Source organism: Trachinotus anak, unplaced genomic scaffold (genome assembly GCF_046630095.1).
Source record: "Trachinotus anak isolate AG129_WGS33_773 ecotype Australia unplaced genomic scaffold, CSIRO_AGI_Tana_v1 ptg000011l, whole genome shotgun sequence".
NCBI classification, from domain to species: domain Eukaryota; kingdom Metazoa; phylum Chordata; class Actinopteri; order Carangiformes; family Carangidae; genus Trachinotus; species Trachinotus anak.
The window spans coordinates 23,586,964-23,602,418 of NW_027273862.1; the positions used below are offsets into that span (position 1 = coordinate 23,586,964).

Below are 15,455 nucleotides of genomic sequence, written 5' to 3' on the forward strand. Positions count from 1 at the left end.
GACTACAGGAAGGTTACCGCTGTGCAACTGTTCAGTCACACCATTTTGAATGACAGCTTGAGTCAAAATTACACATAAATCAATGTCTTTATCCCCAAACTTTGACACTTGTGGATCCAACATCCTTGATTTGACCAAAACAGGGTTTCTTTGTGTTCTGGTGTAAGAATGAATTAGACAGTAACAAATATTGTGTCTTATACAAGCTTGATAATCAGACAGAAATGAATTGGCTTCCCATAAGCTTCCCTGACACCTAGGATGTCAGGAAGTAGCTCTTAAGACATTTAATAATTTCTTACTACTTTTACTTTTACACTTCTTCCATTTTTCTTCCAGTTTACAATGACCAATGGCCAAAACACTTACTGCCATGGTGTGACATCTGCACATTGTCACCCTGTTCTGTCCACGACCCCACTTCTATCCACGACCTCCCAGTAGCATCTCTTTGTTCAGCTCTTCAGTTTTATCTGCCCGTTGTGTCTGATGGTGCATACAGCCAAGCCATACATGAATCCTAACTGCTGCTCGAGTGGACATTTGTTATTTTGTCATTTGTATACCTCATTGAGGAATAAAACTAGGCGTATGAATGATGGTGCTCGAACGGCTGGTTTATGGTCTCTCAAAACTACTTCATCAGACACTTTTAAGGTGAATATCTTTTATATATGGGGATACAGTCCACATTTTTTTTGCACACTGTTGTGCACAAGTGTGCTACAAACAGCTGTGTAGAAAATGAAAAAAGAGAGCCAGAGAGAGAAGGCTCCTTTGGCTCCTTTTCAACTCTGCACAGCTGGCCGGTCATGGCTTGAAGTGGGCGTGACTGTCAGATTGTTGGTTTCGGAAAGTTACAGAAATGGTCGGACCCATCTGACATTGGAAAGTTGTATTTTTGGGGTCGGGGTCCAAAGTTATCTGACCATCTAATAAGGAGTATAAAGTCCACTTAATTTCTCCTGGCTCTCTTGTTTTTACTGTCTTTTTTTCTACTTCTTTCCATGTTGGTGGCTAACATTGAGCCACAATATTGCGGCCTGTTGATGTGTAGATATCTAGAGAAAGCCCTGCCTTATGCACACAGTTATGAAAGCAGCAGATAGCTTTGATATTTGGATACTTGGATCTTTAGGTTTAGAGGGGAAACAGCATTGTAATAGATTTCCCTACATTCCCTGTACACTAAGTTCTACCAAAGTATATATTCTTACACACACCAACTAATGCCAGCTAGTTTCCAGAGGGAGCTGGTGATTAGCATGCAAATCTGTAAAGCCCTAGTTATTCTATCTACCTCTTCACCCTTCTTTCTCGGTCTCACACTCAGACATGTACACACTGACACACACACACACACACACACACACACACACACACACACACACACACACACACACACACACACACACACATCATGTTTCTTCCAACATTATTCTAATGAGGTGATGACCAGTCTCTTATTATAATTGCCTCAAACTGCTTTTAATTTCTTCTGAGGGTATTAATCATACATGGTGTTATTTAAAATCGCATAAATTAATCTTAGATTAAACGGACCCTTCAAAGGCTTCAAACAATTAAAGAGTTAGGTAGAATTTCCCCTGGGTTTAGGCCATTTCTATTTGCGCAGAGCAGTTGCAGGTGATTATCCCATTTTGATGTGGCCAGACGGTGATTAATGTAACTTTTAAATGAGTCCTTCCCCCGTTTCACCTCTGTCCACACACTGCTACAACAGAAAGTCAGAACACCTTCAGTGACCTAACAAGGAGTAGTTATTCACTCCTTATTTATTACTCCTCCCTTACAGGTTTAAAACTTAATTGAAGTTGCAGGAAGTGTAATTATTAGGTGACTGTGTGTGCTTGTGTGCATGTGAGAGATAGAGGATGAATACCTAATGAATTCAATATAAGGGTGTGTGTGGACCTGCATGCGTTTGGATCATATAAGTTATGACTCATGATGCAGCTTATGTCTAAACTAATGGTGAGTTTGAAGATAACATTTGAAAGCAGTTTTGTGTCAGATTCACACAGAAGTACTACAGGACTGGTTTTTCTTTTTTGTTCCAGATGTGTATTCAGAATATAGGTTGAAAACTCCTGATGACATCTGCTGTGTAAAGATCAGCATCCTTCTGTCCCAGAGCATTTAAATGTGTCCAGAGTGATACCAGTCCCTCAAACATGCTTGATATTTGTGATTTGTCCCCGATTGAGACACATAAAATATGAGTGTGCCTGCTCCCTCATCGTTTCTGGGAGTTTTAAGCAAGTAACTACAATGAAATAAGAACCAAGAACAAATAAGTTTAACTTTGACAAAACAATCTCAGCACAAGGTCCATTTAGAAGCTGTTGAAAATTTGGAAATTTTGTTGGAAATTTCAATCAAATCCCATGACTGAAAGCGGAGGGAGTTTTCCCATTTGTCATGGAATTGTAGATATTTTCATTCCTCTGTTTCTGAGCACTTTTTCAATTTTAGCAGACTTCCATTGGCCGTCCATGTTGGCTTAAAGGTTTAGATTGAAAGCTCATTCTTGACCATGGAAACAGCAGTTAACAAAACAATCTTACAGCAAATACCATTTACTAACTGTTCTGAAGCCTTCTGCCAATCACATGATCTCACTCACTTTTAAACTAAGCATTTCTAACTCAAAGTCATACTTTCAATCATGTAGCATTTATTACTTGTACAGTATGTTAGTTAAATGTAGAGAGATCAGGCCTAAACCTAATCATACGTATGTTATTTTAAACAAGAACTTGTATCTGCAAGCAAACAACATCTTGTAATGTTCTACTCTGTGACTTTATCTTTCGGGGTGCCCACTACTCCAGTATCACGTTGTAAATTACATTTCAGCAGATGAGACATTGCTTCAGACAAAAAAATTAGACACTGTTCTTCCACAGTGTCTCGGCATGTATCGTATGTATAGTGTGTGAGTGTGGTGTGACAAGACATGGAAGACACCTTCATCCAGGTCAGATTCCTGCGGATGTGTCTGGCCTGCCAGGGTTAATCTCTGGGGCAGAGGTGGAGAGCTAAATTTTAAAAACATCGCTCAGGACTTCCTTCTTTATTTCTGTATCACTCCCTCTTTACTGAGGCAAAGAAGAATGATTGATGAGATGAGTATTCAGCACATAGGGGCACCCAGGAGCGTCCACTCCACCCGTCGCATACTGACACACACACATGCTCGCACTGATATGAGAGTAATTAACCTCAGACTGTGTTAACCCCAGATGCCCATTAGAAGGACAACAGGATTGATGGGGCTCCCCCCAGTCCTTCACAATCTTTACAGTTTGTGCAGGATTAGAACAAAGTGGAATGTGTTACCATTTTTACTTTGAAATATGCAGCTACACCAGACTACCCATGTGGAAATTGAGTGCTCACAATCAAAAGTAACAGCAGTGAGGAAAGAAAGAGTGGAACTCAAGCAGAAGTCAAGCTAATTTATTTTGATAGGTTTTATAAAGGAATCATGATACTACAAAAACTTACAAACAATATTCTCTGTATGCACCCTTAATGTAATTTCATTTTATATACAGTCTTCAGTTTAACGTATTTTCCTGTGTAACCGCAAATAGACAAGAATGATCTCAGGAGGAAAAAAGTGGACCGTCACTACCAGTCTGTCCTACTTTGTTACTAATCTTACATTGTCTGCACCAGTTTGGCTGTTGCTTGGGGATTTTTAATGTAGTCTGACCGCAAAAGAAACAGCTGACAACAATACTGCTCACCTTGGAGTCACCTTCTGCATCAAATTTTAGTCAGTCTAGTAATGCCACTGTTGTTGTGAGATGTGATTTTCATATTCATAAGATGTGCTTGTTTGCTGTTGACTCACAGCCCTGGAAAGCACAGCAGAAATAATTGTAAAAGGTGTTTGTTGATGTTTAAGTTAACAGAAAAATACTTACTAAAGCGTTTTATGCAAATTTGTCATTAAATGTGCTTATCCCTGCGTGTATTAGACACCTGGTCACTTTAACTTCCCTCTGAGCCTGTAAGTAAGTTTAAATGTGACTATAACCCAACTAATATGGGATTTTAGAGGCCAATATTAATATTTGTAAATTTAAAATAGTCAATAACAATATAGTGGCCAATAGATTATATTCACATAAACACATAACATAAACAATAAGGATCCCATAATTTTCACTTGTGTGCAACCAACACATGTACAGGACGTTTAACAGTTAAACAAGACTGATGGCCTGTTTATGGTCTCTAAGTGGTTCATAAGATGCGTTGTTCGACAGCTCCATACATGAAAACTGTTTTTAGTTTATTTAAATGGCCACACTTGAAAAAGCCAGCCTCTATACAGAAGGAGGAGACATTTTTAATATGAAGACACATTCCACATTTCCACATTTTGAATATGGAGACATATTAAATATGGTTTAAATATGTGAATAACAGTGAATATTTTTAGACAGTCTCTCCAGGAAGACAGTTATAGTGCTACACTTGGTTGTTCACATGAAGAGTGTCACAAATAGTTGTGTAACAAATGAAGAGAACTAGAGAGAGTAGTTCAATCCTTGGCTCCTTTATCACCTCTTCACAGCTGGACAATCACGGCGTGAATTGGGTGTGAAAGTAAAATCATCAGTTTTATTAAGTTACAGAAAAGGCCAGACACAGATCCTCATCCTGAGGGGGACATGAATGTCGGTGCCAGATTTCATGGCAATTTATCTAAGAGTTGTAGAGATATTTCAGTCTGAACCAAAGTGGTGGACTGACTGACCGACCGACATTGCCATCAATAGAGACATGCCACTAGCATGGCTAAAATTAAACTCAATGTCCTCTGCTGGACAAACTATTAAATAGTGACACTGTTTCCAAATTAGTTCAAACATATCTTTGACATTTCTGTGCTGAAATTTCTTGTTGCTAACTGGCTGACATGTACAAGAATATCGATGCATCTGCTGTGATGTAGTATTGGCATATACACTGCAGCAGCCCAGACGAGTTATTGGTCCAGTTCCAGCTGTGACCATAAATAGACGAGGAGAAGTCTTTGTCCACAAATCCCTCTGTTGTGACTGACCTTCTTACTTAGAGCTGAACTCCTATTAACAGTGTACAGCAGTGACAGTCTCTTGTTGTTAAGGACAGATAACGTTGAAATCAGTGTTGACAAGTTCATTTAAACTGGCCAGGAGCAGGGTTGCTGCATCTAATTGGACATCTAGACACCACAAATAAAATTCATGGTCAGTCGCAGTTGACTTGTCTCATTTACAGCCTCCTCCGCTCTCACCTCTGACTCCCCTCTGTGACCTCTGTGACCCCTGGTTCTGGTCCCCCAGATGAGGCTGGTGATTGGAACTGTTGTCATTGAGATATCACATGTGACATCTCTGTTTCCGTCCTGCAGCAGTAACAAGTGAACACTGCCAGCATGTAACAAACTTGATGAGCTACCAATCAACAGACTTGTCATGTTTGTGGGGTCTCTAGAGCTCATTTATTGGCATTGTTGATGAAAATCAGTCGAGATTAGGTTTGTATTCTTTTGTTGAAAATCTGAAAAGCGTTTTTCCAGTCATTTTTCAATGGTTGACAGAGATGGTTTGTTAGTGCCGCTGCTGCCTTTTATTACAAAGCACATTTTACAACCTGTTATGATTCGTCGATCATTAAACTCCAAAGGTGTTTCTTTAAAATGCCCTGAAAAGCCATTACTTAAACGTTTTGCATTTAAAACCAAATCTGTTGTGCATTAATATTTAAGACGGTTTAATGATGTTCCCGTTTAGTTTATTTGTATTTTATTATTATTTCTTGAATCATGATTTTGAATGTAAAACTAAACTACACCCTTCACGTAACAGTGTAATAATGTTTGTGGCTCCAACCTGTTTGACAATAAAAATAATAATTGCAGAATAGGTAGAAACATTTTGTAATAGCGTTTAGGATATACATTTGTCTGTTTTTACGAGAAAGCTCATTACTTGTGTTTAACAGCTACTTCAGTTTATTTTTTACCATATCTGACGATTATTCTGACGATCATACTGTATGTATGGAGTAAGATAAGTGCCGATTAAATAAATTCAAAAATGTGATTTCTACAGCACAAATTTAATCCACTATTACCTCGAAGTTGGGGTTGACTATTGCTAAACTCAATTATCTTGGATTAAATTTGGTTTTCAAATTAAAATTCAGTTATTTTAATTGGTCGAGGATAAAAAGAACTCAATCTCTTGTCTTTGAATATCTCCCTCTAGAATTTCAGTCAGAAAAGAAAATCTCAAAATAGTAATTAAATCATGAAATAGTCCCAGTTCTCCATATTCAATTTGAAATTTAGTCCCACAAGTCAGAATTTGCTCATTTCTTCATTTACTTTTTAAATTTAGCTGTTTACTAACAGTAATAGAAGTTCAGATTTTGCCATAATAAAATCCTTAATGACTAACTTTGTTCTGAGGATATGTATTTATTTTATACCAATAGGACCGACACTGTCAGTTGTTTTCTAAATGAAAATAACCTCTCGCTTGTGTCTTTCTCTTTTCTTTTTAGGATCATTCCTTCATCATACAGTATAATGATGGTAATGCAGAGGTGGTGTCGATGTGGGTTTGTCGCTGCTTGGAGGAGAGACGAGGTCAGCAGGCTCAGGGACGTGTCTGACGTCCTCCTGCTCTACGCCCACGATGGACCTGGATGCTTGATCCCAAACCCTGAAAACAGTTTTCAGGATCAAGTATGTTCATATTCACTGTACAAGTGACTTCATGTACAGGGACAAAAATCACTAGATGTTAAATACTTCATGTGAGTAATTCTTAATTTAACAGCACTCATGCAGTGTGACAATGAGGAGCCCACATCCTTTGAACTGAATATTAATCTCTGCGTCCAAAAAGTGCAGAGAGATCTGTGCTTTCTTCCTAACGAGGGTCTCCAGCCGCAGCTTTGTCTCCACATGTATACAGAAATGCAGTGAGCATCCCGGTCTGATGAATGGAGATAAATGGTCCTGATTTAAAGGATCAGCGACAACAAACAACTTCATAGCATAAGGCTGCAGTACACTGGCAGAGTTGTGATCTGTTTCTGGGATGGCCTCTCAAATAACCATCATGTGCTTTAATGTTGACAGCCCTCTAGTGAATGTTAAGGTTTTTGCCTGTGAATAACTGCCCATGTGTGTGCCTGTTTTTCCACTGGTGTAATTTATTACCTCAGCAAACCTATGTCGTCACTCTTAATAGCAAGACCCCCCCCCACAAAAAAAAAATGTACCTGTTTTCAGCTCCAGGACTGGAGTATTTGTATCTGAAACCTTGGAAGGTTATGGGTTAATGGACAACAACAAGCCTGCAGTACTGGTGAGACTGAAGCAGCACTGCAGTGGAATGAAATATTGACACATCTTTTCTTGATTCTCAAGCTCACTGACCAAACAATTTATTGTTCACACTCAACGGGAGGAACCAGGGTTTATTTCTTTTTAAACCAGTTTTTAACTTGGTTGCATATCTTTTATTTCCATTTGCACAGTCATGCCTGACATTGAGTGCCGCTGAACGAACTGTTGGACAGGAAATAATGCTGAAGCAGATCTCAACTTTCATTCATTGTTTTGTTTTTTGTTTTGTTTTGTTTTTTTTTTAAACCATTAAGAATAAGAGAAACTGCAGACTCTAACTCCTTCTCTTTTTATAAACGAGCACTTTTTTCATTTAAGTTTTTGTTTTATACACATTGTCACCAGAAAATCCTTCACTTTAGCAAAATATATCATGTATTATACAGAGATTATGTTGTTTTCTTGGATTGCCCAATGAGATCATTTGACATACTGTAGAGGGAAAGCATTAATGAAGCACACATAACACCAAAGACCACTGACGAGCCAAATGGAGAATTAAATGGATTTCTCATGACTGAGGTAAACATAATGCGTTAAGTGACTAAAATGAATTGCTTTTACAAGGTGTTTTCATGCAGCTGACAACATGCTCAAGCGTTTAAATTAAATGCCATTACTTTCACAAAGGCAAAGTAAACACAGCCTTACAGTGGCACGTGTGTAGTGTGAGCTGAAAAAGAATGTAACGGCAGTAGATCAGCGCAGCAGAAAAAGCTTAAAGCACCATTTTACTATACATGTAATTTGTTGTTTCTTCAGTACCCTGTTATATGTGGTTTTATCCTCTGTTATGGTGAGGAGACACGTGGATGGTACATTATAATTACTGGCCTTTAACTGTAACTCATTTGAAACTGGCACATGTGTTTCTCTAAAATGTGCTCCATCATGTCCTTCATAATTTTGGAACTCCTCATGGGTCTTTTTTTTCCCCCCATTTTTCTTTCCAGATACTGTTTATGTTTGTTACCAGCACCCAGTAGTATTAGGTTTTATTTCAGGTTTAATTAGTGCCAATATATGCCTGAAAATGAGGCACAGCCTTTTTACTTTGATGTACATGAATATTCTTTTGGGAAGGACGTCTGTGCAAGATGCTGATGTTAATATTCCTCTGATAATTGGTGAAATTCATGGTGAAAATTTGAGGATGTTCCTGTTACCGAAATGCATCAGTATGGATTTTCCAATGGTTGCACAATGAATATAATATTTACTCTGCATTTTACCCCATACATATTGTTAGTTGTATTCATCTAAAGAGTGTCACTTTGGGTTAGTTGAATTCAATCATACTGTTAATACAGGAACCTGATATTAAGTTGGCCTTAAATGTAACTGAAGCTATAACTACTTTGCAGTCTGGTAAAACTTGTAAATTAGTGTGAAATAATGAGAGCGTGTTGCAGCCACTGGCTACTGATTAACTCTCTGTGAAATGTTAAAGCAGTCTTGCAACCAAACCAAAAAGAAAAACAAAAACATGTCAAATTTCTGAACAGATGTGCTGGAAGCTCCAACAGGTCAGTCACATCTTTTTTTTGTTTGGCAATGTACTCATTGACTGTGATATTTGAATATGAATCTGCCTTATCAGTGGGAATATTTATTTTTATTTTTTTTACTTTTCAGCCCACTTACGACAGGGCTCACCTCTTGTGTCTCTGTTATTTTACCTCTTTTTGCCTGAACCACAAAGCATTAAGTCAGTGATGGGACTCAGCAGAAATATTAGTGCTCTGATGTTACTGGCTGATTATGGCCTTTTCTGTAATTATCTGTGTTGGCACATATTCCAACCTGCACAAATAAAATGTATTTAACATAATTTGGGTAAGTTTGAGATTTTGTTGTTCACTTATAAACATTATTCAGTATATTTAAGTCTCTTAGACAGTCTAGATGCTAATAATTTTATTTTAGTGGGTGTAACCTCTGTTTTCAGTCCCCCTGCATGACTTAACGAGTGTTTCCACTTGTGTGTTTACCTTAATAACCTTCAGGCTTCTCTTGTACAGGATGTTTCCCCTGTTGAATAATTCACATTTCCACACAGGATATCACTGTACTTCTGACTGACTTTTATTGTAGCACCTGTTTATCAGCTTGAATTTTGGAAACTTGGGAACCATTTTTCCTTTTGAGAGCCCCTTCAAATTCTTATGCAGTCTGACTGCAAATAAGAAATAAGTTACACTCAGTTGCCAGTTTATTAGGGACAATAAGTGGATACTGATGCAGTCTAGCACGGCAGCAGTGCAGGAAATTCTATTTTCTTGTTCAGTTTTTGTTGAAACTATTTTAGAGATGTATTCATTTAACTTATTGGTGATCTGCTGCAGTTTGTTTTTCTGTTAAGCAAGATTTAAGTATGTAATGCAAAAATCAGTATACTTGACTTTGTTTTATTTTTGGCTGGACCGCAACAGCGGGGCCAGCCCTATAATCTGGAAGGTCCCTGACTGAATGACTGAGTGATCATATTTTACAGCACTGGTCAGCCTAATGTCCCAGCACTGAGTTGGAGTTTCTGGTACAAACAGGTTCTATTAGTGGGGTGTTTACAGCCTGCAGGGTTGCCAACTTAGTGCATTGTCGCTAGATTTAGAGACTTTTTTTCCCAAATAAGACTGAGTGTAATCCTGGTACATGGCTGGACCTTGTATGGATGCCAACCGGGGGCTTAGGCTACACTTTTTGTTAAGGACAGTCTACGGAGCTGCTCTGGTTTCCCAGCTGCTCAGCAACTGCGGGGAAGTGGAGGAGCACTTTCAGTACACTGAGCCTCATCTCCATTACGGCAAATACACTACTTTCATTACATGTATCATTATTACTAAAGGAGGCAGAGGAATAACTAAACATAAGGCGAACCGAGCACAGAGAGCAGGAGAGAGGAAGGGAAGGAAGTCATTGTTAATTGCTCAAGAAACTGGCAGATGTGAATAGCATGTAAACAACAGAAACACCAGCAACTGAAAATGAGATATGCTTACTGCAGCACAATATATAGAAAGAAAGGGTTTCTGCCCACTGAAAGGGTTTTAAGTTTGAAATGATTACATGAAGTGTTGATTTTGTATTAAAACTTAATGCAGTAACTTTAACATGGCAAACGAGAGCGACTGAAAACAAGGCATCGTACTAAAGTACCAGTATGATCAAATATAGATATCAAACACAGGTATTTAGAAATAAAGACTTGCCTCAAATAAAAGTCTGTTACGCTGTGGAGTTGAGGTAAATAAAGGCCAGACAGACCCCAGACAGAGGCTGTGCCCAGTATCAGTATCAACACACTTCAACAGTACCACAATCTTCTGAAGTGATCATATGGTCTAATCAACATACACAGCTTCAATAAAGATTCAAAATTATAACTGTCATGAAGGTAGATTCATTGCAGGACTGTAGACTGCATTAGTTTTGGCATGGTGTTCCTAATAAACTGCCAACTGAGAGTAAAGTACATACATGCAGCTTGATGTTTTCATTAGAATTATAATAACAAGACTTGGGACACCTTTTGGACATGGCCCCGACTCTTCACATGGCTAGAATTATGTAGTAGAATTCATTATTAAAAGTTTGACATTTGTACGTGTTGGCGTAGAATGACCCAAACCTGTAGGCACCTTGCTATCATTAGTTCATTTATAATTTGCATTTCATAATTAATCTTAGTCAACCTTAAATTAACAGCCTTATTTTAGTTGTTAAGTTGCGTATTAACCTGTGAGAAGTAGTTCAAAGTACAGAAATACAGTCTAACAAGAAGACAAGGTGATGAAGTGATGAAACACTGACATCACCAATTTAACCTCAAATCCATCAACTATTTGCAGTCATTTAACCAAACGCACCATTCATCCCCGCAGCACCTTCACATGTAGAACTAGACCTTGCAAACTAATCCTAGTGATTTCCTGATGTGACTAATTTTAATACAAAGATGCTGTAACACTAAATAATTTGTGTTTATAATGCAATATTTTTAATAGATTCCACAACTGCCAACATGATCCAGGCAGTAGTTTGGGGGTAAATGTGTTCAATAAAGTCTTTTAATGTTAAGAATGTCTGGAAATAAAGATTGACGAATGTAGTTAATCTTAATTTGTTCCGCAAATATGCTTTGAAAAGTGCCAAAAACTCCATAATTCAAAAAATGTAGATAAGTTATCTATAATGTGTTTTATTCTGTGGTATTTCCTTTTTATGTAGAAACTGTGAAGTTCAATGTGGCTAGATAGTGAGTGTTGATTTCTGAAAAAATTATTTCTCATGTAAAGAATTTATATTTCATACCTTGATTTGTTTTCAAGACCATCCTTTTCAGAGAGAAGCTGAGGCCCCGTCAATCAACAAGTGACAGCAGCATCCTGAATTCTTGTGGGTTTTTGCCATGTTTGCCTCTGGTTCCAGGGACGGCGACGGTCAGTCCACCACTTTGGTCCAGACAGAAATATTTCTATTCAGTGGATTACAATGGAACTTGTAAACACATTCATGTCCCCCTTAGGATGAATCACACTCACTTTGGTGATCCTCTAACTTTTCCTCTAGCGCCTTCATCAGGTCAAAATTAGATTTCTTTTTTTTTTTTTTTTTTTTTTTTTTTGGTCTTATTGGACAGCAAGCTGTTTCTCCCTTGCTTTCAGTCTTATGCTAAGCTAGGTTAAACCTTCCCACCCTTGAGGGTACCACTTTCTGATAAGGCACCATTTAAGGGTTTGCAAGCTGTAACTAATGGATTTATTAATGGTTCACTTACTAAAACAACTTTATTGTCTGAACAATGCACCTTGTTTTGGCTTGTGGCCTTCATCATGTTAGGAAGAACATTTTAATAAAATAAGACAGGTATGAAGGCAAAGAAAGGTTAAAAATGTTTAAAATAACCAAGCCCTTAACATATATTACATAGAGGGCCTTCTCTCACAAGCTTGAGTATCAGAAAGTGGTACTTGACTTCAGCTACAAACTTTACACAGAAGTGACATTAATATTGATCTTCACATCTCACTCTTGGATAGAGAGTGCTTTACATATATTCAGCCTGCAACACGGAGCGTTGTCCATTAAGCTGTAAATGTAACAGCAATGCTAATGACGTTCAAAATCAGTTTTATTTTGGATCAAAGAAGTTTGCAATATTTCCGCCATTCAACTGAAGTTACTTGAAAAGGGCATTTGTTGATGTTTGTTGGCAACGTGCATCATAAGGGCAGTTTAACTGTGCCCCTCACAGTGGTGCCAGTCAAAAACAAGCAAAACATGAGGTTAGTGTTCATGCTGAGGGGACGCGGCATTCACCAAAGACACTGAAATCTTAAATTCTTAATACTTAAAATAGCAGCCAAGTAAGGTTCATGTCTTTACAGGGTTTGGTAGACAGTTCATTTATTCAGGTACAAAACACCCATCGGCTCATCAAACACAATCGATGATTAATTTACTGAGTGCCAGAGAGGTCTTTCATTAAAATTGTAATTTTAATTAAATTCATTTTTTAATTTATTTTAATTAGTGCATTTTTCTCAAATTTGTTGCGGGCATCAAGTAGCTGTGATCTCAAGAAAACAAGCTAATGTCAAGATCACAAAACAGTCCTCTTGCAATCATACTTACCCATGTCCTCTGTGGGCTTCTATACAGACATGTAGCCTTCATGGCTTTATTGTGTTACTTAATTTTGGTCATACTTTGACCTGACTTTCTTCAGTCAGAGAGACCTTGTACGATGTTATTTATAAAAGTTTTTGTATGACTGCAGCTACACGTCTATTGACAGGCAAAACGATTTAGTAATTATGAAGCTGTGTGTAACATGAAGGAATTTCAGGACCCTGACACACACCTAAGCACCATGTAGTCAGCCTGTGGTGTGTTGTATTGTATGTATTATCAAGTTTTTTAAAAGGTGCCTTAGAAAGCAGAAGGACAACCACTGTGATTTTAAAGCTCGTCCATACTTTGATATCATATGATTGTGCGGAACTTTATTCCTGCTTTATTTGATCTTTAAATGAAAATCGGCTTGAGCAGAATGATCTTGTGATTGAGGTTATCATCACTCATCCTCCAGGCATTTTTCTCACTATATGATCCCTTTTACGCTGCAGTGTAATACAACACATTGTCAATAGGAGCCATAATACTGCTTGTCCTTGTATTTCCATGTCTCTTTTCTTCTTTTCTTCTTTTAATTTTCAGCAAGAAAGAGCTGCGTCTGTAGTGTATGAGGTGTTTCATGTTTGAAAAAGTTGATCAGAGTTTGATAATGTGCTGTCTGTGGAAACCCTTCACCGAGACTCCAGGCAGGCACAAAATGTGTGGGTTTTTTCACATTTACCGTAGTATCTAAAAATTAAAGAAAGAAAAAAACCTTGGACACCTGCTGGCAGATCAGTAAGAGAGTTGTCCTAAAGCAGTGGTTCTCAAAGTGGGGTTTGGGGACCTCCAGGGGTCCTTGAGGGGTCCATAACTAACACAATGACAGATGACTATTTTGGTCATGGATTTCAAACACAACATCTAAAAGCAAAAGTCTTATCAGATGTGAGACCCTGGGACAAAATTGTATCAAATGGGGGTCCTGGGTTTAATTCACATCAGTTAAGGAGTCCTTGATGTGAAAAGTGTCCTGAAGTATCAGCCTAAAGGCCGCTGTGAGCCGCCTACAAGAGGCTCTTCAGAAGTCTGGATAGCACTGCAGAACTCCTTATGATGGTCCGTTCAAGAGGGAACATCTTGAGCCTGACAAGGTGTGCTTATTTTAGCTCACATCCACCCTGCCAACTGTTGTCTTCCAAAGATAGAAGATGGAATTGAAAAAATAGGAACCTAACCTTTAATAGGGGCCCAACCAAGTGAATATGCCCGCGTCTGAGCTGAAGTTTGCACTTCACATCTAAACTTTAGACGTGATTTATAGCAAAAACTGATTAATAAAATTTGATTTAGTTTGTTTTTCAAAAGCAAAAGGCTCCGTTAAGGGAGAATTACATATAGGCTCAAGAAAATGAAATTAATGAAACACTTTTCTTAACTCCTACCTGTTTTTTTATGAACCCCCACCTGCAGGTGGTTTGGGTGGGGCATGCACTGCCACACTAAAGTCATTGCAAAGCCACTGCGTAAGATTCTCCTCGAGCTCATAATGTTTAGTCAGAATGCAGCATTTCACTGTGCAGCTGCCACGATGGTGTGACAGTGAACACACCTGCCGATCAGACGGCTTTGGTTTCAGTGTCAGTGCCGCGCTGTGCTGTGACAGCCCCGGCCTGTCACAAGTGTTTTCTGGGACATGTAAATTGCAGCATCAGATGATCTATGGCTGTGTTTGCTGTGACCTATAGCGATAATATGTGTGGAATGAAAATGGTGATGCTGCGTGATCTCATCTGGCGGGCCTCTCCCCGGGATATTGACCGCGCATTGTTTGGAGATGCGTCTTCATCTCTGCCAGTCCGGGACATTCATGTTCCCAAATCCCCACCGAGCTCTGTATCGGCCGGTGACCTTTTTCCCGCAGCAGTCCGACTTGATTAGCACATCAGGCGGGACAATGAGTGGCCGCCCCCTGTTCACAGCCATTACCCAGATCCCTTTATCAATGTCCTGTAATTAAAATGTCACCGTTTAATTTTCGAGCCATCGCTTTCCCCTCGGCGGAATCTTTCCTCCAATAAAAAAGTGCAATCGAAATGCTCTTTTCACTGGAAACAAAAAAAAAAAAAAAAAAAAAGGATCCGGAGAAAGCGTTTAAGTGAGCCGGGCAGCGCGGGATCAATAGGCCCCTTCGTCCAAGAGGAGGATTGATTGGTCTCTAAAATGGGATTTATAGGGGTCATGGTTTTATAGGGTGCTGATACAACTGTTAATTATAAAACCTTTGGCCCCACTTGCTGCTGTTATTAAACCTGCCCTGATTGAAGCGGGCTGGATTTGTCTCTAAGTGTTGGGGAAATAAGATGAAAAATATGATAATGACATGAAAACACGC

General features: G+C 38.7%; 1 protein-coding gene across 1 annotated transcript in view; it reads left to right on the forward strand.

Annotated features, from left to right (window-relative positions):
• The window catches only part of map2k5 (mitogen-activated protein kinase kinase 5), a 57,212-nt gene extending 47,937 nt beyond the window's left edge, over window positions 1–9,275 (forward strand). Inside the window, exon 22 of the mRNA XM_071489124.1 lies at window positions 6,592–9,275. Within this exon, the coding sequence (XP_071345225.1) occupies window positions 6,592–6,702 (111 nt within the window). The 3' untranslated portion in view covers window positions 6,703–9,275. The remainder of the gene's footprint in view (window positions 1–6,591) is intronic.
• Window positions 9,276–15,455: the final 6,180 nt, after the last annotated feature.